The 22,295-nt window shown below is 41.8% G+C and overlaps 1 protein-coding gene across 1 annotated transcript in view; it reads left to right on the top strand.

The window, feature by feature from the left end:
• Positions 1–22,295, top strand: part of SH3RF3 (SH3 domain containing ring finger 3) — a 247,410-nt gene that overhangs the window by 144,646 nt on the left and 80,469 nt on the right. The window contains exons 2-3 of the mRNA XM_054655151.2: positions 9,805–10,080; positions 16,791–16,886. Of these exons, the coding sequence (XP_054511126.2) occupies positions 9,805–10,080; positions 16,791–16,886 (372 nt within the window). The remainder of the gene's footprint in view (positions 1–9,804; positions 10,081–16,790; positions 16,887–22,295) is intronic.

Raw genomic sequence — 22,295 nt, 5'->3', positions numbered from 1 at the left:
AGTCCTTTCTGGGGTGGGAGAGGGTTTCTGCTTAGGAAACACTTGAGTCACAAGGCAAAGAGCCAAAAAGAAAGATGTGGAAAGGCTGGAAAGTAAACCAGAGGTATTGGGCTGGCTAGCAGAGTTACAAAGACACTGCTGGAAAATGTAAGCTATCCCGTGCTTTGTCAGCTTCCACCAGGAAAGATCAAATGAAACAGTTACAGCAGAGATTCATGTTATGGGCTTTTATGCAATACTTCTTGTATTTTCCCCAAAGTATTCTTCTTTTTCTTGCTGTGACCTACAGCATAAGGAATTGTGGAAAATTCCAGAGCTGTAAATGCTGCCATTGTGGAAGTGAAGAAGCCTGAAAAAACTTCAGGCTCTCAAAATTGCACAGGGAACTGACTTTTAACTCATCTCTTTTATTAAAAAGCAAGTAAGGACTGTTTCTGTCAGGGGGCTGGGAAAACTGGGTCATGGTTCTGACCAAAGTGGTGTCATCTGGGGAGTAATCAATGAGAGATTTCATGTTTATTTAAAGGTTTTAAGACACTTTGAATTGAGAACACAAGGCAACCTTAAAGATATAATCTTGTAATGCCTTGAATATAAGGAGGTTTTTTTGTGTTTCTCTGCAGCTTCAAGGGAGCTCCTATTTGATTTGTCTCTATTGGTGGCTCTGGCAGGCTAAATGTAGCCAACTATGCTGTCTTTCCTTTTTGACCTGCTCAAATAGCACATGGCTGTCAGTTTGCTTAGTAGAGTTGCACTGGAAATTTTTTTCTTCTGTTATTTGTTGTTTTTTCCGTGTTAACCCACCACCGGTTCCTGAAGCTCAGGAAGTGTTTGGTGCCTCTTGCCCTTGTGAGGCAGTCAGCTGAGGCATATTTTGTCTGATGGTTTCTCAGGAAGCCACACTGCATTCTTGGGTTAGAAGTTGTGTCGGCTGTTGGTTGGGATGTTTTGTAGACCAGCTTCTGCTCTGAAGTGTCTGTGCACAGCAGACAGTCCTTTCACTGAGATCCCTGCACAGGATTATCAGGGTCACATTTGGTCCTTAGGATCCAGTCAATGTTTTCTGCCTGAAAAGTGAAGGAAAGATTCTTAGAACATACCTAGCTTTTGTGAAAGCTTTGGCCAGCACATCACTAAATATTCTCCTCTGTAGAGACTGCCAGACATTCAGCTTTGTTTCACAGAGGATTACTTGTAAGGTAAAGCTTTATACCAGGTAGGAATTTTCTATACATCCACACCTCTTCATCAAGATCAACAGAATTAAAGTGGTTCAACTGAAACCAGAAAGTCTCCTGTAATTCCAGCAGTGTGTTCTCTGTATCACTTATTGAAGAGCAGAGAGTTTGGAAGCATTGGGGTTTTGCAGAACTGGAGGGACTTTGCACTGACATGGTTAAACAGCTGCCTGGTGTTACCCACTAATTCTCTGGGCAGCCATAGCTGTGAACTCACTGCTGGAAATCCAACCTGACCCTGAATATCACATGTTGTTTAATAGGAGAACATGTAGTTTGAAAATATTTCACTTAAACAACAGGTTACTAAGAAATAGAGATCTTTGAATGTGTAAATATTGATAGATAGTGAGTGAGGGACTGAAGCAATGTGAGCTGTGCAGAGGACATGAAGCTATTACCTGCAATTATGAGATCAGATGCACTCTTCCATTCAAGTTGTGAATCTAAGAGCAATGGCATTGGACTGTAAAACTAGCTCAGCTCTAATATTGAAAAAGTGGAGAATCCAGGACAGACCTATGTGAAAAGCTGTGCAGTGGAAAGCCTGCTGGTTTTTTTCTCAGTTGTGCTGCATGCATCAACTGCATTTGCTAGGAGAAACTTTGAAACATGCTTTAATCTTGCTATGCACAAGTATGGACCTTATAAGGTGAAATGCAAGTTGTGCCTGTTTGCCAGATAAACTACAAAATAACTTTGTCAGACACCGTTCTCTTGGAAGATCAATTTGTGCTCCATTGGCCCATTCTGAAGAGGATGGACACCATCCTGTGCTGTTCTGGGGTGGTGAGCACTGTTGTTCCCTGTTCATTGGAGAGCAATGGTGATGTGCCAGAATGATGCTGTACCTGCCTGCCTTCATGCTCCATCTGTTGAGCAATTCCCCCAGTATCTTCATGCTAATTGCAGAAGTCATTTCTGGAAATGGCAGATAGGCTCCTAATCTGTTTGGACACTTCCCCTCCATGTATAAAGGCTACCTCTTGCAAATGTGTAGAGACATTCCCAGACCTTTTAGTTTTGGAAAAGCATTTTCCCTTCTACTCCAGGTGGGAGCCATGCATTGTCTGCATGTGTCTTCAGGTGTCACAAGGGCTGCAGCCTATCTGCAGCACCATCAGCAACAGTCAGGGCCTAAATATTAGTTAACCATTTTGTCAAATAAAACAGTAAAGCTTTAGTTAAGAACTTTAATTTTTATTGTGATTATTTAATACCTATATGGCACTATCAATAAACATGCCACTTTCCAGTGTATATAAACGATTACATTCAGTTTTCATTCTCCGTGGTGCTGTTTCTATTGTCATCTCAAATACTTTTATTCTTAAAGTTGATTTCAAAAAGGTTGAAAGTCACTTGCAAAGTGTGACTTTTCAGGCTTTTACTGATCTGTCATGCAGAGCTGACTAACAGCATATAAATGGGGTTTGTCTTTGCTTCTTTGTGCTAATTTAGATTCTCTTTGATTAATTTTCCTGTAATCAGCTTTCTGCGAAAGCAAATGCTGCAGTGTCACTGTTGAGATATATGTCAGACAGGTGACCTGTACTTCTGAATCACTGCATGTAAGACAAACCATCTTACACAGAAGACAAAGCACTTTTGAGAGTTTTTGCTGTGAGGTATGATGATGATTCATGATCTGTCACCCTAAAAGTTCCTCTTGAGGACAAAAGCCACTAAAAACTCTGCAGGTCACAGATTTGGTGGGAGTATACAGGTTTTGGGTTAACTGCACTGGCTAAAGTTTGCCTTGACCCCTTGTTTCTTTAGCTCGTTGCATGTGCAAGTGCTCTCTCCTTCCTAGGGCTGACTGAGACACGTGTTTTAGTTTAGGTGAAAGGTGTCACTCTGGAAAGGTGTTGAACTGAGGGGGAGCACAGTGGGCAGGGTGGTGAGGAGCAAGCAGGCAGTGCACAGCCCCTGCTGCCCTGCATTCCGGCAGACACGGCTGGCACTGCCCCCACAATGGAGCTGCTCGTTGTGCCAGACTGCCTTCCCCTTCTGTGTCCTAAAGGGATCCGAGCAGGCTCATGATTTACATTGCTCTCAGCTGATTTGCATGGGAGTTTTGGATGCCAAGATCCCAGTAACAGGGTAGTTCTAGGGAGTGGAGTAGCTGGTCTCCTCCTCAGCAGTCCTGCTGATGGATCCTCCATCACACAGCCCTTGTCCTCTCCAGCACAGCTGCTGGGATTTTTGCAGAGCTCTTATGGGTGTCAGGAAACCATATGCTGAAGTGCTACCCAGCCTGCTTGTGGGGAGTTTCCTACCAGTTGGAAAACGTAAATTCAGTCCAAACTGTCGCTGCTGAATCTTTGCTTGTGTAGACTGGGAAATTCGGAGTAATGTAGGATGCTTCAGAGTAATGGAGCAAAAAATTGGCAGTATGTGTTTTAATTATTATTTATGCTTTATAGTAATAGCTTGTGTTTAACTGTATTTTACCACTGAGATGTGCATGCTTTTAATTACTTTCCATTATTTTTTCCTTTTCTTCTTTATCGACTTTGAATTTACTTTAGATGTTTACACTTGATAGTGCTTGATGAAAGAGATAAATATACATTCATGCAGAGGAACAGACTCTTCAGAAATATATTTGTAGTATGGGGGGTATGGAGATAGATCTTGGAGAATTTTGAAGGACTGCAAGAAGCAACATGCCAGTGTGTTTTGCTGAAGTGACTTATTACAGACTTTAAAAAAAAAATTATTGTCCCTAGCAGTGTTCCTGTCAGTCAGTGTTCCTGTTCCAGCAGTGTGTTCTGAGGTTGTTTGGCTTTATCCCCTCCTGTTTCACCCCTAGCTCAGATGATGATCAAGACTCATGGAGCAAAGGGAAAGAGGAGTTAAATACTCCTCCACCTTTTGCATTTCTCCAATTCTTTGACTCTTTCACCCCCTCTCATGGGGGTCAGGTGATTCTGCTGCCCTATGGGGCAGGCGGAATCACACCTGCCTCTTGTGGGGGATTTCCATGTGCAAGGGAACCCCTTGAAGCAGTGAGGTTGAAGTTTTTGCACAGTTTGAGCTGCACAATGCAAGAGCTTGGGCAAGAGAAATTACCCTTCAGCATTAAAATGGCTTCCACACTGCAGAAAAAAAATCTTCAACTTTGCTGTTGTAGAGAGGAGCCATAGCTGGAGCCTCAAGAGGTTTCTAGGCTTTCAAGGATCAAACACAAACTTAGTTTGAGAGAAGGATTGAATCATAGCATTTCTCTCTGGGTTTAGTAGCTGGATGCCTTGCCCTATTTATTTTATTCTTGATTTCTTGTTTTATAGGCACCTGCATAGCACTTTGGGCAAGCATTAGACATTTTTTTGAAGTAGTGACCTCCTCCACCAAGTCCTGCATGCAGAAGTTGGCAGGCTCTTACCCCTGTTGCATCCTGCATTGCTTTTAAGCACATTGGGAAAGAGTTTATTTTCTGTAACTTTTGAAAACTGAAGACCTCCTCTATCTGGGCAGCTCACATTCTACTAAGCTTTCTACTGGGAGAATTTATTGGAAGCAAGCATGTTTGGGTTTTTTCCCATTCCTTTTGTTCTTCAGGATACATAATGAAGGATGCTCCAGCTTTGCCAGTTAATTGCTTCATGGCTGTTATTTGTCAATTTGCCAGCAGGTTTCTGCTTAACTGCTGCTATTTGACATTGCTGAAACACAAATGCAGAATGATTGAGTTGCCAACATATCATTGAGTCTTCTGCAAGGGGGATTTTCAGCATATTAACGCTTCAGGCTTTCACGTCAGTATTGATTGCTGAAATAGAAAAGAAACCTTTGGCAGTATTCAGCATCGTGCCAGCATGGATTTAGTGGCAGGAAAAAGAAACTGGCTGTTGCCATTGACTGTGACTTCATCCCTTCCTTTCTTCCTTTCTTAATTTTTTTTTATTTCTATACACACCCACACAGAGTTTTGAAATTTAATATACATCATAGCCAAGTGCCAGTTAGCCTCACAATAAACCAGCAGGGCAAATCAACTACTTGATGCAGTCAGATGTCGAGGCTGTTTAATTTTGCAGCCACCTGCGTTGTGCTCCACCAGATTTCATGGCAGCTGGAGAGGGGGTTGATGGCAGGGGTTCCTCACAGTGAAGCACAGGTCAAGAGCTGACTTGGAGGAAGGCAGTGGGCTGGTGGTCTCTGCTGAGCTCCTCACAGCACAGCCAGGCTGCCACCACATTGGTGCCTGGATGCAGGAGTGGCCATTGTGAGGCTGAGTGGCACGGGGAGAGGAGCAGCACGATGCTGCTGGGGCCAGGCTTGGAAAGGGAGTTCCTCTCCATGGGCATAGTGAGGCAGGAGATGCCAAGATGGGGCCCCATGGATGAGCAGGACTTAGGTGGTGGAGCAGGGGATGAAGTGCATGCCAAGGGTGCAGTGCAGAGGCTCAGTGTTGTCCACCAGCAGTTGGTGTGGCAGTGCTCATGCATGGAATGGGCACAGGAAGGGTAAGGAGGTTTTGCTCTGCTGAAGCAGGGAGGAAGAGGAAGGTGTGAGCCTCCTGCAGTTGCTGGAGAAACACCTCTATGTGCTTTGCCTCCCCTGAACCTTGCCTGTCTCTGCTTTGCTTAAGTCTGATCTCTGGGATGATTCTTTATATCCTGGTTTAGATTAGAAAGTTTTGTAGGAAAGACCATGTGGACATTCTGAAGGTGATGATTTCTGACTGAAATGCTGCAGCATGGAACAAAGACCTGAGTGGAAATAGGACAGGGCAAGAGCTGAGGCTTTGAAAATAAAATGGGAAGGCCATGCTCACCAGCAGGGCTTGGGGAGTTTGAACATCAGTCGGACATCAGTCCTGGCCAACCTCTTTTCCTTTGAGTTGGGAAAGTCAAGTGAAGAAGAGGAGAGTGGATAGGCCAGAATTGTCTGCACAAAGATTATCAGTGAGGAAGATGATCAAGAACAGAGGAAGATTTCTAAGAACCACATTACAACTAGCAAACAGCAGCAGAGATTGTTTTTATTCTATTTCTAAAAGATGGTTAATGCTCCCTCCTTTCAGATGTAGTTCAGAGGAATTTTCTGAATCTGATCTGCTTCTCACTTATGAATTAACCAAAAATAGGAATAATAAAGGGAAACTTCCAAAAATATGCTTCTTAGGAACCATTAATATAATGTGACCATGAAAAGTCCACTGAAAGCTAGATCTTTTGGCCAGAATATATAATCAAAGGCGCTTCAAGAGTTTATCTTAAGTGTTTGGGGTTGGTTGGTTGGTTTGTTGGTTGAGGGTATTTTGGTTTTTTTGTGTTTTGTTTTGTTTGGTTTTTTTATTGTAATTGTGATATAAAATTTCTCTCTTTGACTGATTTGAGCAGACACCTAAAGTTTTAGAACAGAGGAAGTATCTTTATTTGAAAATGATTAGAGGACACTGGTACCTGGGCCACAGTAAATGCAAAGTTTACATGGGACACTCAAATCTAAACGGGTCGATAGATCCTTACAGAAAGGCTGGGAAGTGTCTCACTTTTTCAGGAGGAGGGTATCTTTTCTACTAAATAAAATGCTCACCTTAAAAAATGCCTCTACAGAGTTTTTAGTTGAAAAGCTGTGATTCAGAATTAGAAATTCTGAATAATTGGAGCAGTTTGTTTTTGGAAGTCCCTCCCACTGTCAGTTGCCCAGATCTTCTCTGTTTAGGACAGCTCCTAGATGGCCCACAGACAAGCCCATGAAAGAGAAGAGGAACACAAGCACCTAAACTGCAAATTCCCACATTAGGGTCTCCAAATAAAACAATGCCAGATTTCAAATTTACATCTGGCAGTTGATTTGTTTTTCTTGAAAGTCTTCATTTGCATCAGGTGAAGTTAAAAACAGGACCTGAATCATCTTCTAGCCAGATCAATTAATTATCAATAAAAGCCCAGCATGTATTGCATAAGAATTTCATTGATGAAGTGTGCAATGAAATAAAATCTACTTTGTTTTCTGTAGCTCTTGGGGCTACTGTGTTGCCTTTTTACACAGTAAAATAAGGCTTGGGAAGAGAAATTGGCTAAAAAGTAAAGAAAATGATCTGACCTTGAATTGCTACAAAGATCTTGGGAATAGGAAGGTCCTGTCTAGAGTGAGTGATACAGAGCATGTTTCTGGATCAGCAGTATGCACTTGGCAGAAGTCTTACTCTTCCTTTGATAAATTGTCTTCTCCCAGCATGAATTAGAGTAATGGTTCTTTTATTTCTAAATTACTACAAGGCTCTGTAGTCTTTCAGCTTAGTGTGGGGGTTTTTTTCTAGTTTCAAATGAGTAATGCAATCTATGCCTTACCTAAGGAGTTTGATGGTATTGTATGCTTAATCTTTAAAATGCTGTGTAGGGGACAAGGCTTTGCTTTCAAGGGAAATAACCACCCTGGCAGAGAGAAAAATACCAGTAGGATGCTGCCACTGATTTGGCAGAGACTGTTAGCTGGCTGTTGATTGTATGCTTTTTTAGTTATGTTTGAAGGAGCTTCCTGAATAACTGGTCTTTAAGTGGGTAGCTCCATTCAGATACAGCAAAAGCCAGAAGAATACAGAGGACTTGCAGAGGAACTGCAAATTACTAATGAGAAAAGTTAGAACTGGGGACACATCTGAAAGACATTAAATCCCCCTCCAGACATCATGGATCACACTCTGAAGAGCTGTGCCTCTTTGCCTGTCTCCTTCAGTGTGGGCTGTAGGCAAAAAGATCTGTCACACAGCATTCCAAGACCTGCACAGCTACTAAAGCCTTTCCTAATAAGAATGAGTAAGGTAACGCCTGTGTGTGAAGGTGCATTGAAGAAAGTTGCTCTTTGATCAGTGTGATGGTGTGTGCCTGCCGCAGTGACCATCTGGCGCCCAGGAGCGGCGGAGGCACCAGCAGGCAGTGCAGGCAGGGCTCTGCTTCTCCTCCTCCTGCCGAAAGATGCAGGTGGAAGAGCATAAAACCCACTCCACCAGAGCAGGTCCATTTAATGCACCCATTGGAATTGAAAAATGCCTCTGCTTGTGGCTTTAACAAATACCATGAAAAGTCATCCCAGCTTCTCATTTTCTGGAAGTGCAGTGTTTCTGTCAGGCCACTCCACCTATCCTCTGGGGGAAGCATCTGAGTGTTATTTTAGGCACAGGAATGTCATCCAGAAATACAGGCGTTAGAAACACCTGGGGGAATACCAGGGTGTTTTATTAAATATAGCTTTACCTTTTCATTGTCCCTATAGAACACCCCATTGACAAGCATGATGCACAGCAGGGAACAGACTAGTCAAAGGCATGTATATGCAAAGAAAACTCTGTCATTTTTGTAAATACAACTCTGAAAAAAAACCCCAAACCTTCTTACAGAAGGGTGATTTTTAAGGACCCCTCTAACATCCCTTGTGTTATGTGCTGCTATATATTTGCAAGCTGACTCTTAGTTCAAATTGAATAAAATGAAAAATGGTATAGGATAATACAGCAATACACCTTTTGCACTCCAGTATGGGTTAAAGAACTGTGATAGGCCCAAAGCAGCAGGAAGCTGTGTCCAACACAGTTACCCCCTGCTCTGTGGGACTCAGCAAGAAGAGGAGCAAGTAGATGGGGAGGACGGGGGCTGCATAAACCAGTACTTCCACCAAAACATTGTCCATGCAGTCCCAGCCTGGCTGAGATAATCTGCCTTTCACTGGGACAAAATGAACTCTGGGAAGAATTCTTCCCGCTTGAGTAGAGTGGCTTCCATCAAATAGGTTTCACTCTTTTATCATACCAAACAATGAACTTCTTAGGCTTTTTTTTTCTCATGGGCCATGATTTTTTAGTAAGTTTGTTTAATTTTTTTAATGACAGTGCAAGCTTCAGAGCTCTTTTTAGTTCTAAAAGAAAGATTTGGGGCATTCTGCCTATCCCACTTTTCCACAAGGACATTAATTCATAAGCAACAAAGAATATTATAACTGTTTACAGTAGCCCTCAGTGAGTAGCATGAGACTTGGGGATTTTGAAAGAAATAAGAGTATTTAGTAACAGAATCAAAAGCTAAACAAAAGGCTTCAAACTCAAAAATGTTTGGAAATGCTCAAACAAATGCAATGAAAAATTACCAATTTGCCAGCTTTTATAACCCTGTGAATCATCAAGCATGTATTGTTTTGTCTCTCTTCTGAGCTTCAGAAACCAAAGCAACCCTGAAGGTCAAAATGTCTAATATTTTGCCTTTTCACACGTCCAAGTTTAGTTGTTTAAACATATAGTCCTGCTTACACAGGATATTTTGCAAATTAAGTGACGCTGCTTGGTGGTGTAAGACGTATTGCAGGTTTCAGCTGAGCTACATGAGATGGACAGTGCCTGCTCTGATGTAACACACCTACCTTCTCAGGCTTATCATCACCTGCACCCTAGTTTTCCTGAGATCCAGCATCTAGCAGTATGGGGCAGTCTGCTGCAGTCATTGGGGTCATTTGGTAAATGACCATGGCTGCTCAGTTTGCTTCTAGCTAAACAATGGCTCTAGGAATGATATTGGTGCTGGCTGGAGAGGGCTTAAAGCTGTTTGTTTTGTTTCCCCAGAGTGTTTCTCAGCTTCCCTATGGCAAAGCCCTGTACACATATGAGGGAAAGGAGCCTGGTGACCTCAAGTTTAACAAGGGGGACATCATCATCCTGCGGCGCAAGGTGGACGAGAACTGGTACCACGGGGAGCTCAATGGCAACCATGGCTTCTTCCCCGCCAGCTACATCCAGTGCATCAAGCCCCTCCCACAAGCTCCACCGCAGGGCAAAGCACTTTATGACTTTGAAATAAAGGATAAAGATCAAGACAAGGATTGCCTGACCTTCACCAAGGTAGGGGAATGGGTTTTTTAAAAATGTTCAGCAGTCTGCTTAGGTAGGGAGTGATGGGGCACATGCGGTGCTGGCAGCTGAGCCAGGAGCACAGGGGTGCTGGGACTGGTGGGACACCTTCCTGGTCTTCCTGGCCTGGCCTCCCTGCCCTACCCTGCACTCTCTGAGATTGTGCCATGAATAGCAAGGCTGGTGTAAAGCTAGTGACGCTCAACAAGTAGAACTGACTACACGCTTCCTGAGAACATTTTTTCCCTCTAAAAAGCATGCATTTCATCTGCATTGAAATGTTCCCCAAGAATTACTCAAATTTCAGAAAAAAAACCCTAGTGGAAATGTGCCTTTGAATGTTCCTTATTGAATCAGATGTTCCAGTGTTTTAAGATTGCATTCAGCTTCAAAATGTGTATTGCATCATACCATATACCAATTAGCAGTTGAAATACACTATCATCATAATAGTATTTCCTATTTTAAGCACATAAAGACAGTAAAAAGCAGACATTTAAAAAACGGTCTTTGGTGTTTTTTTTAAACCAAAATGTTTAATAAATTCCTGTTAGAATGAGAGAAAACTGAGATACCGTAATTTCCTTTGGATTTAAAATGTCACGTTTTCCCTTTCACCCCCACCTCCCCACCTGCTTTTTGCCTCCCACTCCCCTCCCTAGCAATTTGTGTTGACCTTAGATGGGTTTCATGGGTATCAAGAAACCCACAGTAAAATAAAGCCTATCCCCTATTGTTAATTTATGGCAGTGAATGCCATGGAGAACCTGTTCATTGTAATTTTCTGTTTTATTTCAGCTGTCTGCGGCTGTTATAGTATCACATAAAGTAATAACAGTTATGCTGAAAATGAATATGAAATAGACAATAAAAATATCCTTCACCAGGATTTTACTGACCTCCTCTTTTGAAGCTACTTATTATAGCTGAATGAATTATTTGCAGCGTGTAATTTTCTCACCGAATGTAACATCTTTTTCACTCATGCAGTGTTTCTCAGCAGAATGCAATTTCCTAGACTGTATTTTCTCATATTTATTTAACAAAGGATTTGTAAGCACTTTTATTCCATAGCAAGTGAAGTGTTTGATTGCAAACACTGCAAACCCTGCGACCAGCCAGCCTCCCTGGAGCCATGAATCTCTGCGAGAAAGTGGGCTGCTTAGTGAGAAGTTACAGCCCTGCACTAACAGAAAGTTGGCCAGAAGTTACCTCTGAGACCTTATCAGTAAATATATATTTTCTGGTGCGTTGTTTTTCTCGCTGCCTGCCCAGAGGTACACTGGTGACTTCTCTGAGATGCAGTCTTCCTTCTCTGCTTAAAGTATTCCTTGCTTGCTCAGTCTTAAGAAATTTAATAGGTATGCCAGGCAGTTGTGGTCTTTTTTGTTACAGCAGGTCCTTTCCTAGACACTTTTGTATTTGATATATTTGGTGCCATATATTAGAAAACCTCCTTTACAATAACTGCCTTTCTATAGTGATAGTCCTCATTTTCTTGGCTGTCCAATGTCATTCTCACATGGAGCATTTCTTCCTGCTGTACAGCTCTACTCTCAATCTCTCAATTTCCCTTGTTTTCACCCCTCATGTTACTGTCAGTATCCTTTTATCCCTGATGACTGTGTTTTCTCCAAGGGGGTTTGGTTTCTCTTCTACTGCTATTTTCTTCTTTAGCTCCTTCCACTACACACACTGTCACCTTGTAACAGTTTTTATGTCCTGCCTATTGTTCTCCCTGACAGTGAATAATCTATTTTTCACCTTGGGACTTCACCATCATGTTTTCATCAGTTTTCTCAATGCTAATTTTAGCTGTCACCTGTGCTGATGAAGGTTCCTGTTTAGCCCAGATTAAAGATCATCTGCTGATACAGTCAGTTCCTCTGCACAGAGTCCTGAGCACTGCAGTGCTGTAGATGTGATTTGTCACTTTGGGCACTATGCATCACTTGAATGTCTCAGTTTGCATCTGAAGATGCTGGACCAGGTCTCAGTTTCATTTACACTATTTGTTCCTTCCTCTGGCAGAGGGGTTACATTGGCATAACACTTACACAAACTAACACAACCTATTTGTGTACTGCAACTCATTTCAGGCTACCAGACACTTGTGATTAAATTTTACCTATAAACATAAAATAAAGAAGAATTTTCCTCTAAAGAGAATCTACAAGAAGGAAACTCAAACATGGGGATATTCTGTATAATTTTGTTTTGTTGTTCTTTCACTGGGCTTTGCTTTTTCCCATCCCCCTTCTTACTATGCACTCAGAATATCTACTGGTATAGTAAAAGAAAACAAAGGGAGGATATTTGGTGTTTCCTGTTACTAATTTGTTTTGTTATATTTTTCAAAATGAAAATGTTTCATTGTTCCAGATGTGTATTGCAAGGAAATGAAGTCTACTTTACACAGATCTTCATGAGGAGTGCTGCAGGGTGCTTCTGCCATTTACCTATTTTCATCCCCTGTGCATACAACACTCTCCAAATAAAAGGCCAAGATGTAAATGTAATAATATTTATATGTAAGAATAAAATCAAGAGGGGCAGAGAAAAATCTGTGTTGAATATCCAGTGCAAAAAACAAAGCTCCCACATTCTTTTACACCATTTGGACTGCTCCCTCAAGTCCTCTTCCCAGAGAAGCCATACATACAGGCATAGGGTCTCACCTCTGTTCTCTCGTCTGTGCTGTCTGTAAGATGATAGAACTTACCCAGATTTCCTACCTAATTTGTTTTCTCTCAGTGTTCGGCAGTGATTAGCCAAACCAGGCAGTTACTTTTTATCAACGGTACCAACCAGTAACAACTGGTTCCAGCCTTGGGTCAACTGTGCACCAGTTTAATGACAGTAGTTTCAGAAGTTGTGCTCCTGATGTTCTCTAGTATGGTTGGGATCACGCTGTGGCCTACAGAGCCCAATTGCATGCTTTTGGGATATACTTAGTGGCTCAGCTTTCTAATCTCTCCTAACATGGTACCACAGTATAGACTTGGGATCCTGCTGTCTCTGTTTTAAAAAATAATCTATCCTTCTCTGGGCTGTGAATGCTGGTACAAACCATGTGCAAGAGGATTCTGCTCTCAAGTGTAGCAGTGCAAATCTGAATTAGTTGCATGGTTGTCTGTTCCAGTCTTACATGAGTCCAGTTTCAGCCCACACATTTGTTTTGGTGTTCGACCACCCTTTGCATGCATCTTCACATGGCCATCAGAAGGCTGAGTGATGCTGGTTGATGAGGCTCAAAGCTGTCAAGGTAGCATCAACTGTTCACCATGCTTCATTGCTCATCACATCGTTAATAACATCAACTGTTTCCTTCATTTTCCAACACTTTTGATCCCAGCCCACAGTGGTGTCTAACAAGAGCCATGCCAATCTTAGAACCATCACATCCAATACTTGTTCCTGGCTGTGGAGCAGCCCCTTAGCACTCAGTTCCAGCAGCATTTGCTGTTCACAGAGGGACCATCCCAGCAGTAGCTGGTGACAGGATTCTGGTGCCAGCTGGCAAGCGCTGTCTCTGGACTCACCAAGCAGCACGTGGTGCCATCGCTGCGATCTCCCCAGTGCTCTAGATGGGGTAGTTATCTCTGCAGAATAGCAGGCACAGCTGCTCTGTATTGCTTCGTTAATGGCCATTAATGACTAGAATAAAAATCAGGCTGTGAATCATGACTGTTATTGGACACAATTTTGTGCTGTTTTCTCAGCAAAAGGATTCATTTCTCTGTCAATCAGATAGCTTTTTAAGTGATTTATCTTTGACTTCTTTTCTGATAATGATTATAAACTGGAACTGCAGGTCCCACATGCCTGTCACAAGGCTGATCCAGCCCTGATGAATAGAGAGAAACTCAAGCAAGAAGGGGAGAGCAAATAATTAAAGGGTCTAGCAACAGGCAAAAAAGGAGCGCGGCATATCTTTGTCCAAACTACAGTGGATACCATTGGCTTTTGAAATGAGATTTGAGGCTTGGATTCCTTTATGCTGCCTGGAAATCAATTTAGTCAATGTGAAATAGTGAAGTGGTATACCAAGAGATCTGTGGCGTTTTGCTATTCATGATCCTTTTGGGAACCTTTCTAGGAATTTATAAGTAGCACGGCTCTCCAACTAATATAAGGTTCTAAAACAGTTCATGCTGAAGCTTTCAGCAGTTCACTGTATAGAATGATATCGTTGGCTGCAAATTCAAAGAAACTTTCTAGTAATAAAAAAATTTCAAAAGATATTTTGGGATTTGCTGTAATTCTGAAGATTTTCAACACCCTTCTTAAAACTAATTATGTGATGGAATTCTCAAGAATTTGCACTTTGCTCTCCCACAAAAATACTAATTTTGAATGTCAGCATATCTCAGGATGCATTTCTCATATAGGACCATATTCAGTAGCCAGACTTGGCTGAGCCAAATGAGGTTCAGTGTATGGAAATGCTTCCAGATTTAATACATCCAGGGAAGGTAAAGTTGAAAGGGTTCTTCAAAGGTCAGCCATTCCCCACCCCATCCTTGAGCAAAGCCAACACAGGATAAACCTTTCCTGCCAGGTGTCTGTACAACCTGCTCCAGAGATGGGATTGCACAGTGCCTCTAGCAAAATCTGGTCAAAAGCTTCTGGGGTTTTACAGTTCAAATTTTTTTTCTTAATTTCTTACATGTGTAAATAGTTGCAAATATATGCAAATATTTATATGCAGTGCTGGGTTAATGGTTGGACTCAATGATCTTAGAGGTCCTTTGTGACCTGAACAATCTATGATTCTATTCATACCCATGTGTATGCACTTATACACACATAAGATTACATATGTGCATGTAGTGTAGACTACATCACATTTTGTGTTTTTAAAAAGCTCTTTTAGGGAAATAGCTGAGCAGATATAAAAAGTAGGAAGACTCATAGCAGGTCCCTGAAGTGATGCAGTCGTTTCTTTTTCTCGTTTACACCTTTACCTAGATTCTAAATTTATGCTAATCGGTCTTTTGTAAGAGTGTTTGGAAGCTTTGCAGAGATGTATTAATGTCAGTTCTTTAAACAGATCAAAAATGGTCTGTGCAGACAGGGCTTTGGAAGGGAATGCTAGCTGTTTCTTCAGGAAATTAAATGCACAAATTCTTTTTGCATCCTTCCAGCTGTAATAAATAGCTGAAGGACTTGGTTTGTAGCCGTTTCTATGAGCTTTCCCCTAATGGATCATTCAGATGAATAATGCAAAGGAAACATTTAAACTATTTCAGAGTGCATGTATTCAAAATGCACATGTTCAAAAACTACAAAGTACAACACATCACATCTCTGTTCTGGTCATTTTTCTATCAAAGCAAATCCATGGTCTGAACATCCTGGATCAGGAATTTGTGGGAGTTTTTTCTAGGTGAGAAGTATCTGCAAAAAAACCAGCTGCCCTTGCCTGGCCATTTGACATCAGGATCTTGTTACATGGAGCGTGGTATACCATACATAGCTCTTATTTTCACAGAGTGGAAATAAAGTGAGGGTAGTGGAAATAAAGTGAGAGTGAGATCGGCAGGGAACTCTGTCTCAGCTTTCTGGAGGAAGAGATTTTCTTCTTTTTGGTAAATTCCTGCACAGGAGCAGAGGAAGATTGGATGCCATGAGGGAACAAAGCTGACTTCCCAGCTTTTCTCAGCCCACTCCTTCTTTTTTTCTTAGGAGATCTGAGCATCCAGGCAGAGCCCCATTGAGAGGGTTGCCTTCCACAGCTGTTGTAGAAAGCAGTGCTGGTTTAAGCCTGGGTTTAGTATGATGACCCCAGAAGAAAGGGATGGTAGCAGAAATCCATTGGCAATCTGAGTAGTTCAAACTGGAAAAAGTCAGAGTTTTGTTCTAGTAACTTGAGCTTTCCTAATTACTTGTACTTTCTGGGTGTGAACTATACCAAGTGAAAATTTGAGCAATATGAATCTGGTTTGTACTTTGCTTTACCTCTTGTTTTATAATCACAAAGAAGTTCATCATCTCCTGAAATTCTTATAAGGTCCCCTAGATTAAACATAATATCAAAATACCATTGGTTTTAGGAAATGAACTTGTATCTAAACTGAAGCTGATCCAACAGGTGAATGCAATTTGGTTTTTTGACATGTTATCTTTGGTTTTTTATTTGCTTTGCAGTTTTACCTTATAATATTTTTTAAAGAATAACTGACATTCAGTGTGCTAGCTGTGTAGGCTTGTTGCTGAGCACCTTGTACTATTCCTTGTTGGAAATGTTTCCAGGAGTACCTGTGCTGTACTGGTGCTCCCCTTTGAATTGTGTTCCAGAGCAGACAAGCATCACAACAGACCATTGGATGCACAGGGGCAACTTCATGCTGAGGAGTTTTCACCTCTGATTTGTAGGTGACCTCTTGGGTCAGACATTCTTCTCTCCCTCAGTGAAGCCAGGAGTTACCTGTTCCCACCTGCTGTGCTCTGACCCTTGGAGCTGCTGACAGCCAGCATGAGCTGCACTGGTCTGCAGGGTGCTTCAGTGCACTTTGAGTGGGATGCCTGGAAAAAGATGCTGGGACAGGGATGCTGCTAGCCCAGGATTCGGGAAACACTTTTACCTGGCTTGTGACCTCCTCTGTGTACTCACTCTCTAAGCTATCATTTGGGTAACCAAAAATTGGCATCTTTCTAGAAAATATTTGATGATGTGTTTTGTGTATCTCTGATTTTAGGATGAAATTTTGACAGTCATCAGGAGGGTGGATGACAACTGGGCAGAAGGAATGTTGGGTGACAAGATTGGCATTTTCCCTATCCTCTATGTTGAGGTAAGTTTATAACACACGGTAGTGGATGCTGGTCTTGAAATCTTGTGAGGGTTTTGTGCCTACCAGGGCAGGATAACCTCAAATATTCTTATATGAGAAGGAGAAACTAAAACAGAATTACTGAAAAGGGAATTGTTTTGGGTGCTGTCTGCTAAGGCACTATGGTTGTATACCCAATTCAATTTAAAGTGGTCAGCACAATATGTTACATGAACTCCTTCTAAAGGCTTCCCCTTTGGTGTAATCTCCAAAGTGCATAGGGGAAATAGGAGGGGAGGAGGATTGTAGTTGGGATACCTTCACACATCTGAGGACAGATGTGAGTTTTGGGCTGGTGGAGAGCTGTGATCTAAATGCACAGGCCTTCCCAGGGGTCTGTGTCTCAGCAGGGGACACCTGCTGAGGGTGTTCTCTGCCTCAGCAGGGGCTCAGGCATCTCCACCCATGTGCCCAAGGGCTCTCATTCCATATGTGCCTGATCCATCTTTATCCTGAACTCTTTCCTGTTGTAATTTCCACAGGATTCTTATTTCAGACTAAATGCTGAGACTTCACTTCCTCTGTGCACACCTGTGGTTCCACCTCTTCCCACTGCTGCCCCTCCTGCTGGTGGTGCCCTTCCAGGCAGATGTTGCTTGGGTCCAGGGCTCCAGCCAGCAGTGGGGACCCTGCTGGTGCAGCTCTGCTGTCCAGGTGCCAGGCAGTGTCTTCAAGGAGTTTCCTCCCTCATGGGTGAACCAGGGGTGCAAAGAGCAGATGGGCACCACATGCACGTGCATTTTTGTGAGGTGCTGCCACTCTGCACCCAGTATTAGAGCAGTTCTCCCTAACTCTGCTTCCAGACGTTGTCTGGTGCCTCTTTGCAGTGAAGAATCTCTTGTGCCCACAGCAGAGCCTGCTTTACTGTGTGTGGCTCTGGTGCCTGCCTCTGAAATTACTTCTCCAGTTTTCTTAGTTAGTGATTGGAGACAAAATAGAGATAATTAGTGCCTGGCTACCTAATTATTAACTCCAACAATGACCAATTTGGAATAAACCGTCATTAATATACATTGCATTCCCACAGTTGACAAGAACAATAATATTAACACCAGAATGTGTAGGAGCTGTTATTGGGAAACCAGCTGCCTCACATAAGTTAATGACTAGTTTTCTTCTATTCTGAATGTGTGAGACATGTTCAGTTTGTTGTGATTAAATGAGAAAGTTGGGTTTCTTCCAGATTTCATCCTTTTCCCCTTCTTGTCCCTGGAAAGTGCAATGCTACTGTCCTGAGTTTTGCTGCAGAAGGAGTGAACTGGGGACCTCTGCACAGCCAGCCACCACTGCACCTCAGCACCTTTCCCCAGCTCTAGTTTCATCTGTAGGCTGGCACTGCCTACGCACTGTGCAGCATCCTGATCCTTCTCCCACTCCTAGGTATCTGTTCTCCATAGTTACTGCTCTTGAAGGGTGAAGGGCTCATAACCTCAGAAGAACAGCCTGCAGGGAAGTCTTGCTAAAGACTTGCTGAAGTTCTCCAAGCACTAGCACATCCTGGGTGGCCGTGGAGGAGCAGGAGGTAGCGCTGTGCAGGGTCAGAACAGTGATGCTTGCAGATTCTAAAGAGATGCAAACAGCCAGGTGGCCAGCACCAGGGGCCAAGAACACACAGAGGAAGGTCTGCATGCATATACTTTCATACCAGATACACACACAGAGTAGGTAAAGTTCAATTGTATACACTTATGTGTATATTCATGTGCATACACACACAAGTATTTTATCTGTATAAATTTGAAATCTGGAGATTTGAAAGGCCTATTCAAATGAGATGCTTGGGTGCCATGGCCATAATATTTGTGCAGTGATTTGTAAAACCAAAGGGAAGTGATCCTCCACACTACAATACTGGACACCTATTTCATCCACATAGTGGATGAAGGCCTTGTTTTGAATATGAGATGAGCTTATGCAAGTATTCAAGTTATACAATTATGTTGCTGTTGCCAGCTTCAGATGTTACTTTGCAGTAAAAGTTAAAAGGAATCAGCAGGTCAAGTCCCAAAGAAGTTTTTTAAATCTCAGTGCTGATATTTATAAAGTAAATCCATTAAACAAGTAGTACTTGAATCTAAAAACACTCCTCAAGTCTAAGTCCATTAAGTGGTTTTCAAAATCTTGGCAAAATGTGTAGAATAAGCAAAGAGCAAAGTTTAATTCTCACAGTAGCCTTCCATTTGTGTCAGTTGATTGGCTGAAGTGTGTGGGATTTCACATGGCATCCTAAGCCCTGCACTCTGCACAGAGTGAATTCCAGCTTGGCAGGCTCTGCTGTCCCCAGTTGCTCCCATGGCCAGACAAGAGCTCTTACCCTTGCTGTGCAAGCCAGAGCTTTGGAAAACAAGCCAGCCACTGAGGACCTGAGTGTTTAGCATGCCAGGGCTACAAACAGTGGATATAATCCTTGTTTTGGCCCCTTGTGGCAACACTCTGTCCTGGCAATGTGCTGCTTTACCCTTCACACAGGTGCTTGCCCAAAAGGCTTTTGCAGGGGCTTACAAAGTTTTTGCAATGGGTGGTGAGGAGGGATGCTTAGCAAATACCTCACCAGGATCACCACTTCTGTAAAGGAAGCTTTTAGAGCCAGATCCTGGTGGCAGAAAGAGGCACAAAAAACCAGCAGATGTCAAAATACACCTTTCCCCTGCAGTGTTTTAGAAATCTCTATCTCAGCATCATGTTTGGTTGTCTGTACAGCCATATGAGTGTAATATGGCTTGGATCTTATTCTTTATTCCTTACAAGTGTTTAACAAGGGTGCTTACATGTCTTCAGAGAGGCTTTTTCCTGCCTCTGTAGTATCATCTCTGTCCCAAACTCAGAGCAGCTACAAGTGGTTAAGGAACAAATATTCACAGATCACAATGATTACTTTTACAGCATGAGTCACAAACAATATGTTCTGTCAGGGAGAGTTGGAGCTATTACTTTGGAGTTGGAGCTTCTTACTTTGTTGCTGTCCTTCATCTTCAGTAGAAGTGTTTTCCTGATAACTTACATTTTCATTTGTCTACAGAAAAAAACCTCACAATATAATGAAGTTGATCCTCAATGTGCCTTCTGTCCAGAAATAAACATCTTGTTAATAATCTGTATGGTTTGACGTCATATTCTTGCTCTGAGGAGTTTTGGACCTCTAAGGGATTCAAAGCCCTGACAAAATTTCTTTTATTTTACTGTCTTCAAGCTAGCTCCTTCATTCTTAATAACTGCTTTTATTATCTCTGTTTGAAAGTTGTGTTCTGCTGCTATGTGCAAAATTGAGAATAATGAAGAATAAAGTGTGTCCTAATAGATTTAAGTAACTGGGAGTGAAATTTGAGGGCAATGGTGTGCCAAGTATTTGGAGGGAGGCATCCTACTCGGATGGGCAGGAACTGGGAAATTCAAAAATCTGAGCTATTAGAGCAAAATTTCTGCCTGCAAACCCCAGAGCAAAGAAAAGGATTGACCAAGATCAAGAAACCTTATGAATCAGTGGTAGAGCATGGCAATTATGTTGGGCACTACTGTGACTGTAATATCAGCAAATTACAATTGATGAAGTGCCAACCCATTGTTACAATGTTTTATGGCAGCGGGAGCACTGAAAGCTGTGATTAAGTAATATTAGGAGCTTTAAAGTTCTTTTTACAGAGCAGCGAAGCAGGGTAATGAGGATCTTCTCCTGTTCTTCACAGTCAAAAAGGAAAGAAAAAAGTAGAAAGGAGGTCTGGGAGAAAGAGGGAGGAGGAGAATGGGCAGAGCCGATGGGTTCGATAGCAGCATAGGTCCAGAAGACTCCCCAGGGAAAATAATTCTTGCAAGTCAGGGTTTAAAAAGAGTTCAAGCAGAAGTGAAAATAAAACAAAATCCAAAAGCAAATGCATTTCTTAAAGAAAACAATGATTTTTTCATTCCAAAATTATCTTTGCAAAGCAGACTATCCATTCAAGTTTTGTGCTGTACTGCGGGATCTAAAAGTCAACCTAAAACATCTTAACCACAGAGGTGAACCCGAGCACATTTACCAGGATCCCAGCTGAGGCTGTTCAGTAGTGTCACAGAGGCCCATGTTCCCAGCAGAAGAAGGTCCTCAGCTGTGTAACCGTGTACTTTGCTGAGAGTAGCCTTCAGTTAGCTGCAAATGAATGCAGATGGTTCACCCTTTCAGTCTGGATGGCAGATTTGGTCCTTTTCTTCTCTTTAGGCAGATTCCCAACAGCCATTTCCCACTATGCTGGTGTCCCCAGTGGCAGTTATCACAGTCATATTATATTGTTGAAAATTCAGGTGTGCCTGCATGTGTATTTCTAGCTCTAATAGCTATTTTGACCATTTTCAACAAATGATTGTTGCCCTGTCCACTTCTTCTTTATCTTTTTTCTCTGCTCAGTCTGTTTGGTTTCTCCTTTCAGCTGAAGGACAGATGGGTCCCTATGGGACTCTCATAATTAATTCAACCTTGATGTCTGACCCATCATTTATTTTTGTGTGGTCTTGGTGGCAGCACACTCTGAATCTTTCTGAGTATCTTTTATGAAAGCCTTCCAAAAAACCTGAAGCATTAGATGTTCATTAAATACTAACGTTTGTTTGGTGCCCTTTTCAAAAAGAATGTGCAATCTCTGTTTTTAAGTACTGTCAAAATGGTTCATTTTAGCCTTGCAAGTATCATTTAATGTGAATAAAAATGGAATCTTTTGAAAGGTAGGTAGATGGAAACTAATGTAGATGATTTTAGAAAAGCTGACTTATTAAATCTCAGAGGAGCAAATTCATCCCAGTTGTAAGTAGGTGTAACACTAATGAGTTAAGAATTATACCCATTAACATCACAATTGATTTTTTTCTGTTCTCTCTCCTTTTGTATGTCAGATAAAAATGGAATAAGAACCTTGTAGAGCTGACAATAATGTAAGTGCTAAGAGATGTTCAGCCAATTTCTGTTGAAAAGCTTTATTGATATGCATTTTCAAGGTTTGTGCATATATTGTTTTAAGAATTTCATTCCTGCACCTTCATAGCTTCTAAAAAGTTGGTGCCACTTGTTTTTATCCTGTATAGAATATTAAGATACCAAGATTAAGATTACCAAGATAGTTCTTGGTATCAGATTTCTGTGTGAATGGAGTACAAAATACAGTTCTCATGCTTCACATTCAAAATAAAACATGAAGAATTTCTGTTGTAGACTGCAAGAGGGACCTCTATTTTCACATCAATCCATGAATAAAACTCATTGATTTAAAGTACTCTTACATGCATACAAAGTAAAGTAGTCTGTGGAAGTTCAAATAAAGATTATGTTAGTCAGGAAAACTAAGAGTATTAGCTGTCAGAGGTGAGAAAAAGATTAAATATACAACATATTACAATATATAAATA

This window comes from Agelaius phoeniceus, chromosome 2, assembly GCF_051311805.1.
Source record: "Agelaius phoeniceus isolate bAgePho1 chromosome 2, bAgePho1.hap1, whole genome shotgun sequence".
Taxonomy (NCBI): Eukaryota; Metazoa; Chordata; class Aves; order Passeriformes; family Icteridae; genus Agelaius; species Agelaius phoeniceus.
This window is presented reverse-complemented; position numbering and strand designations above follow the sequence as displayed.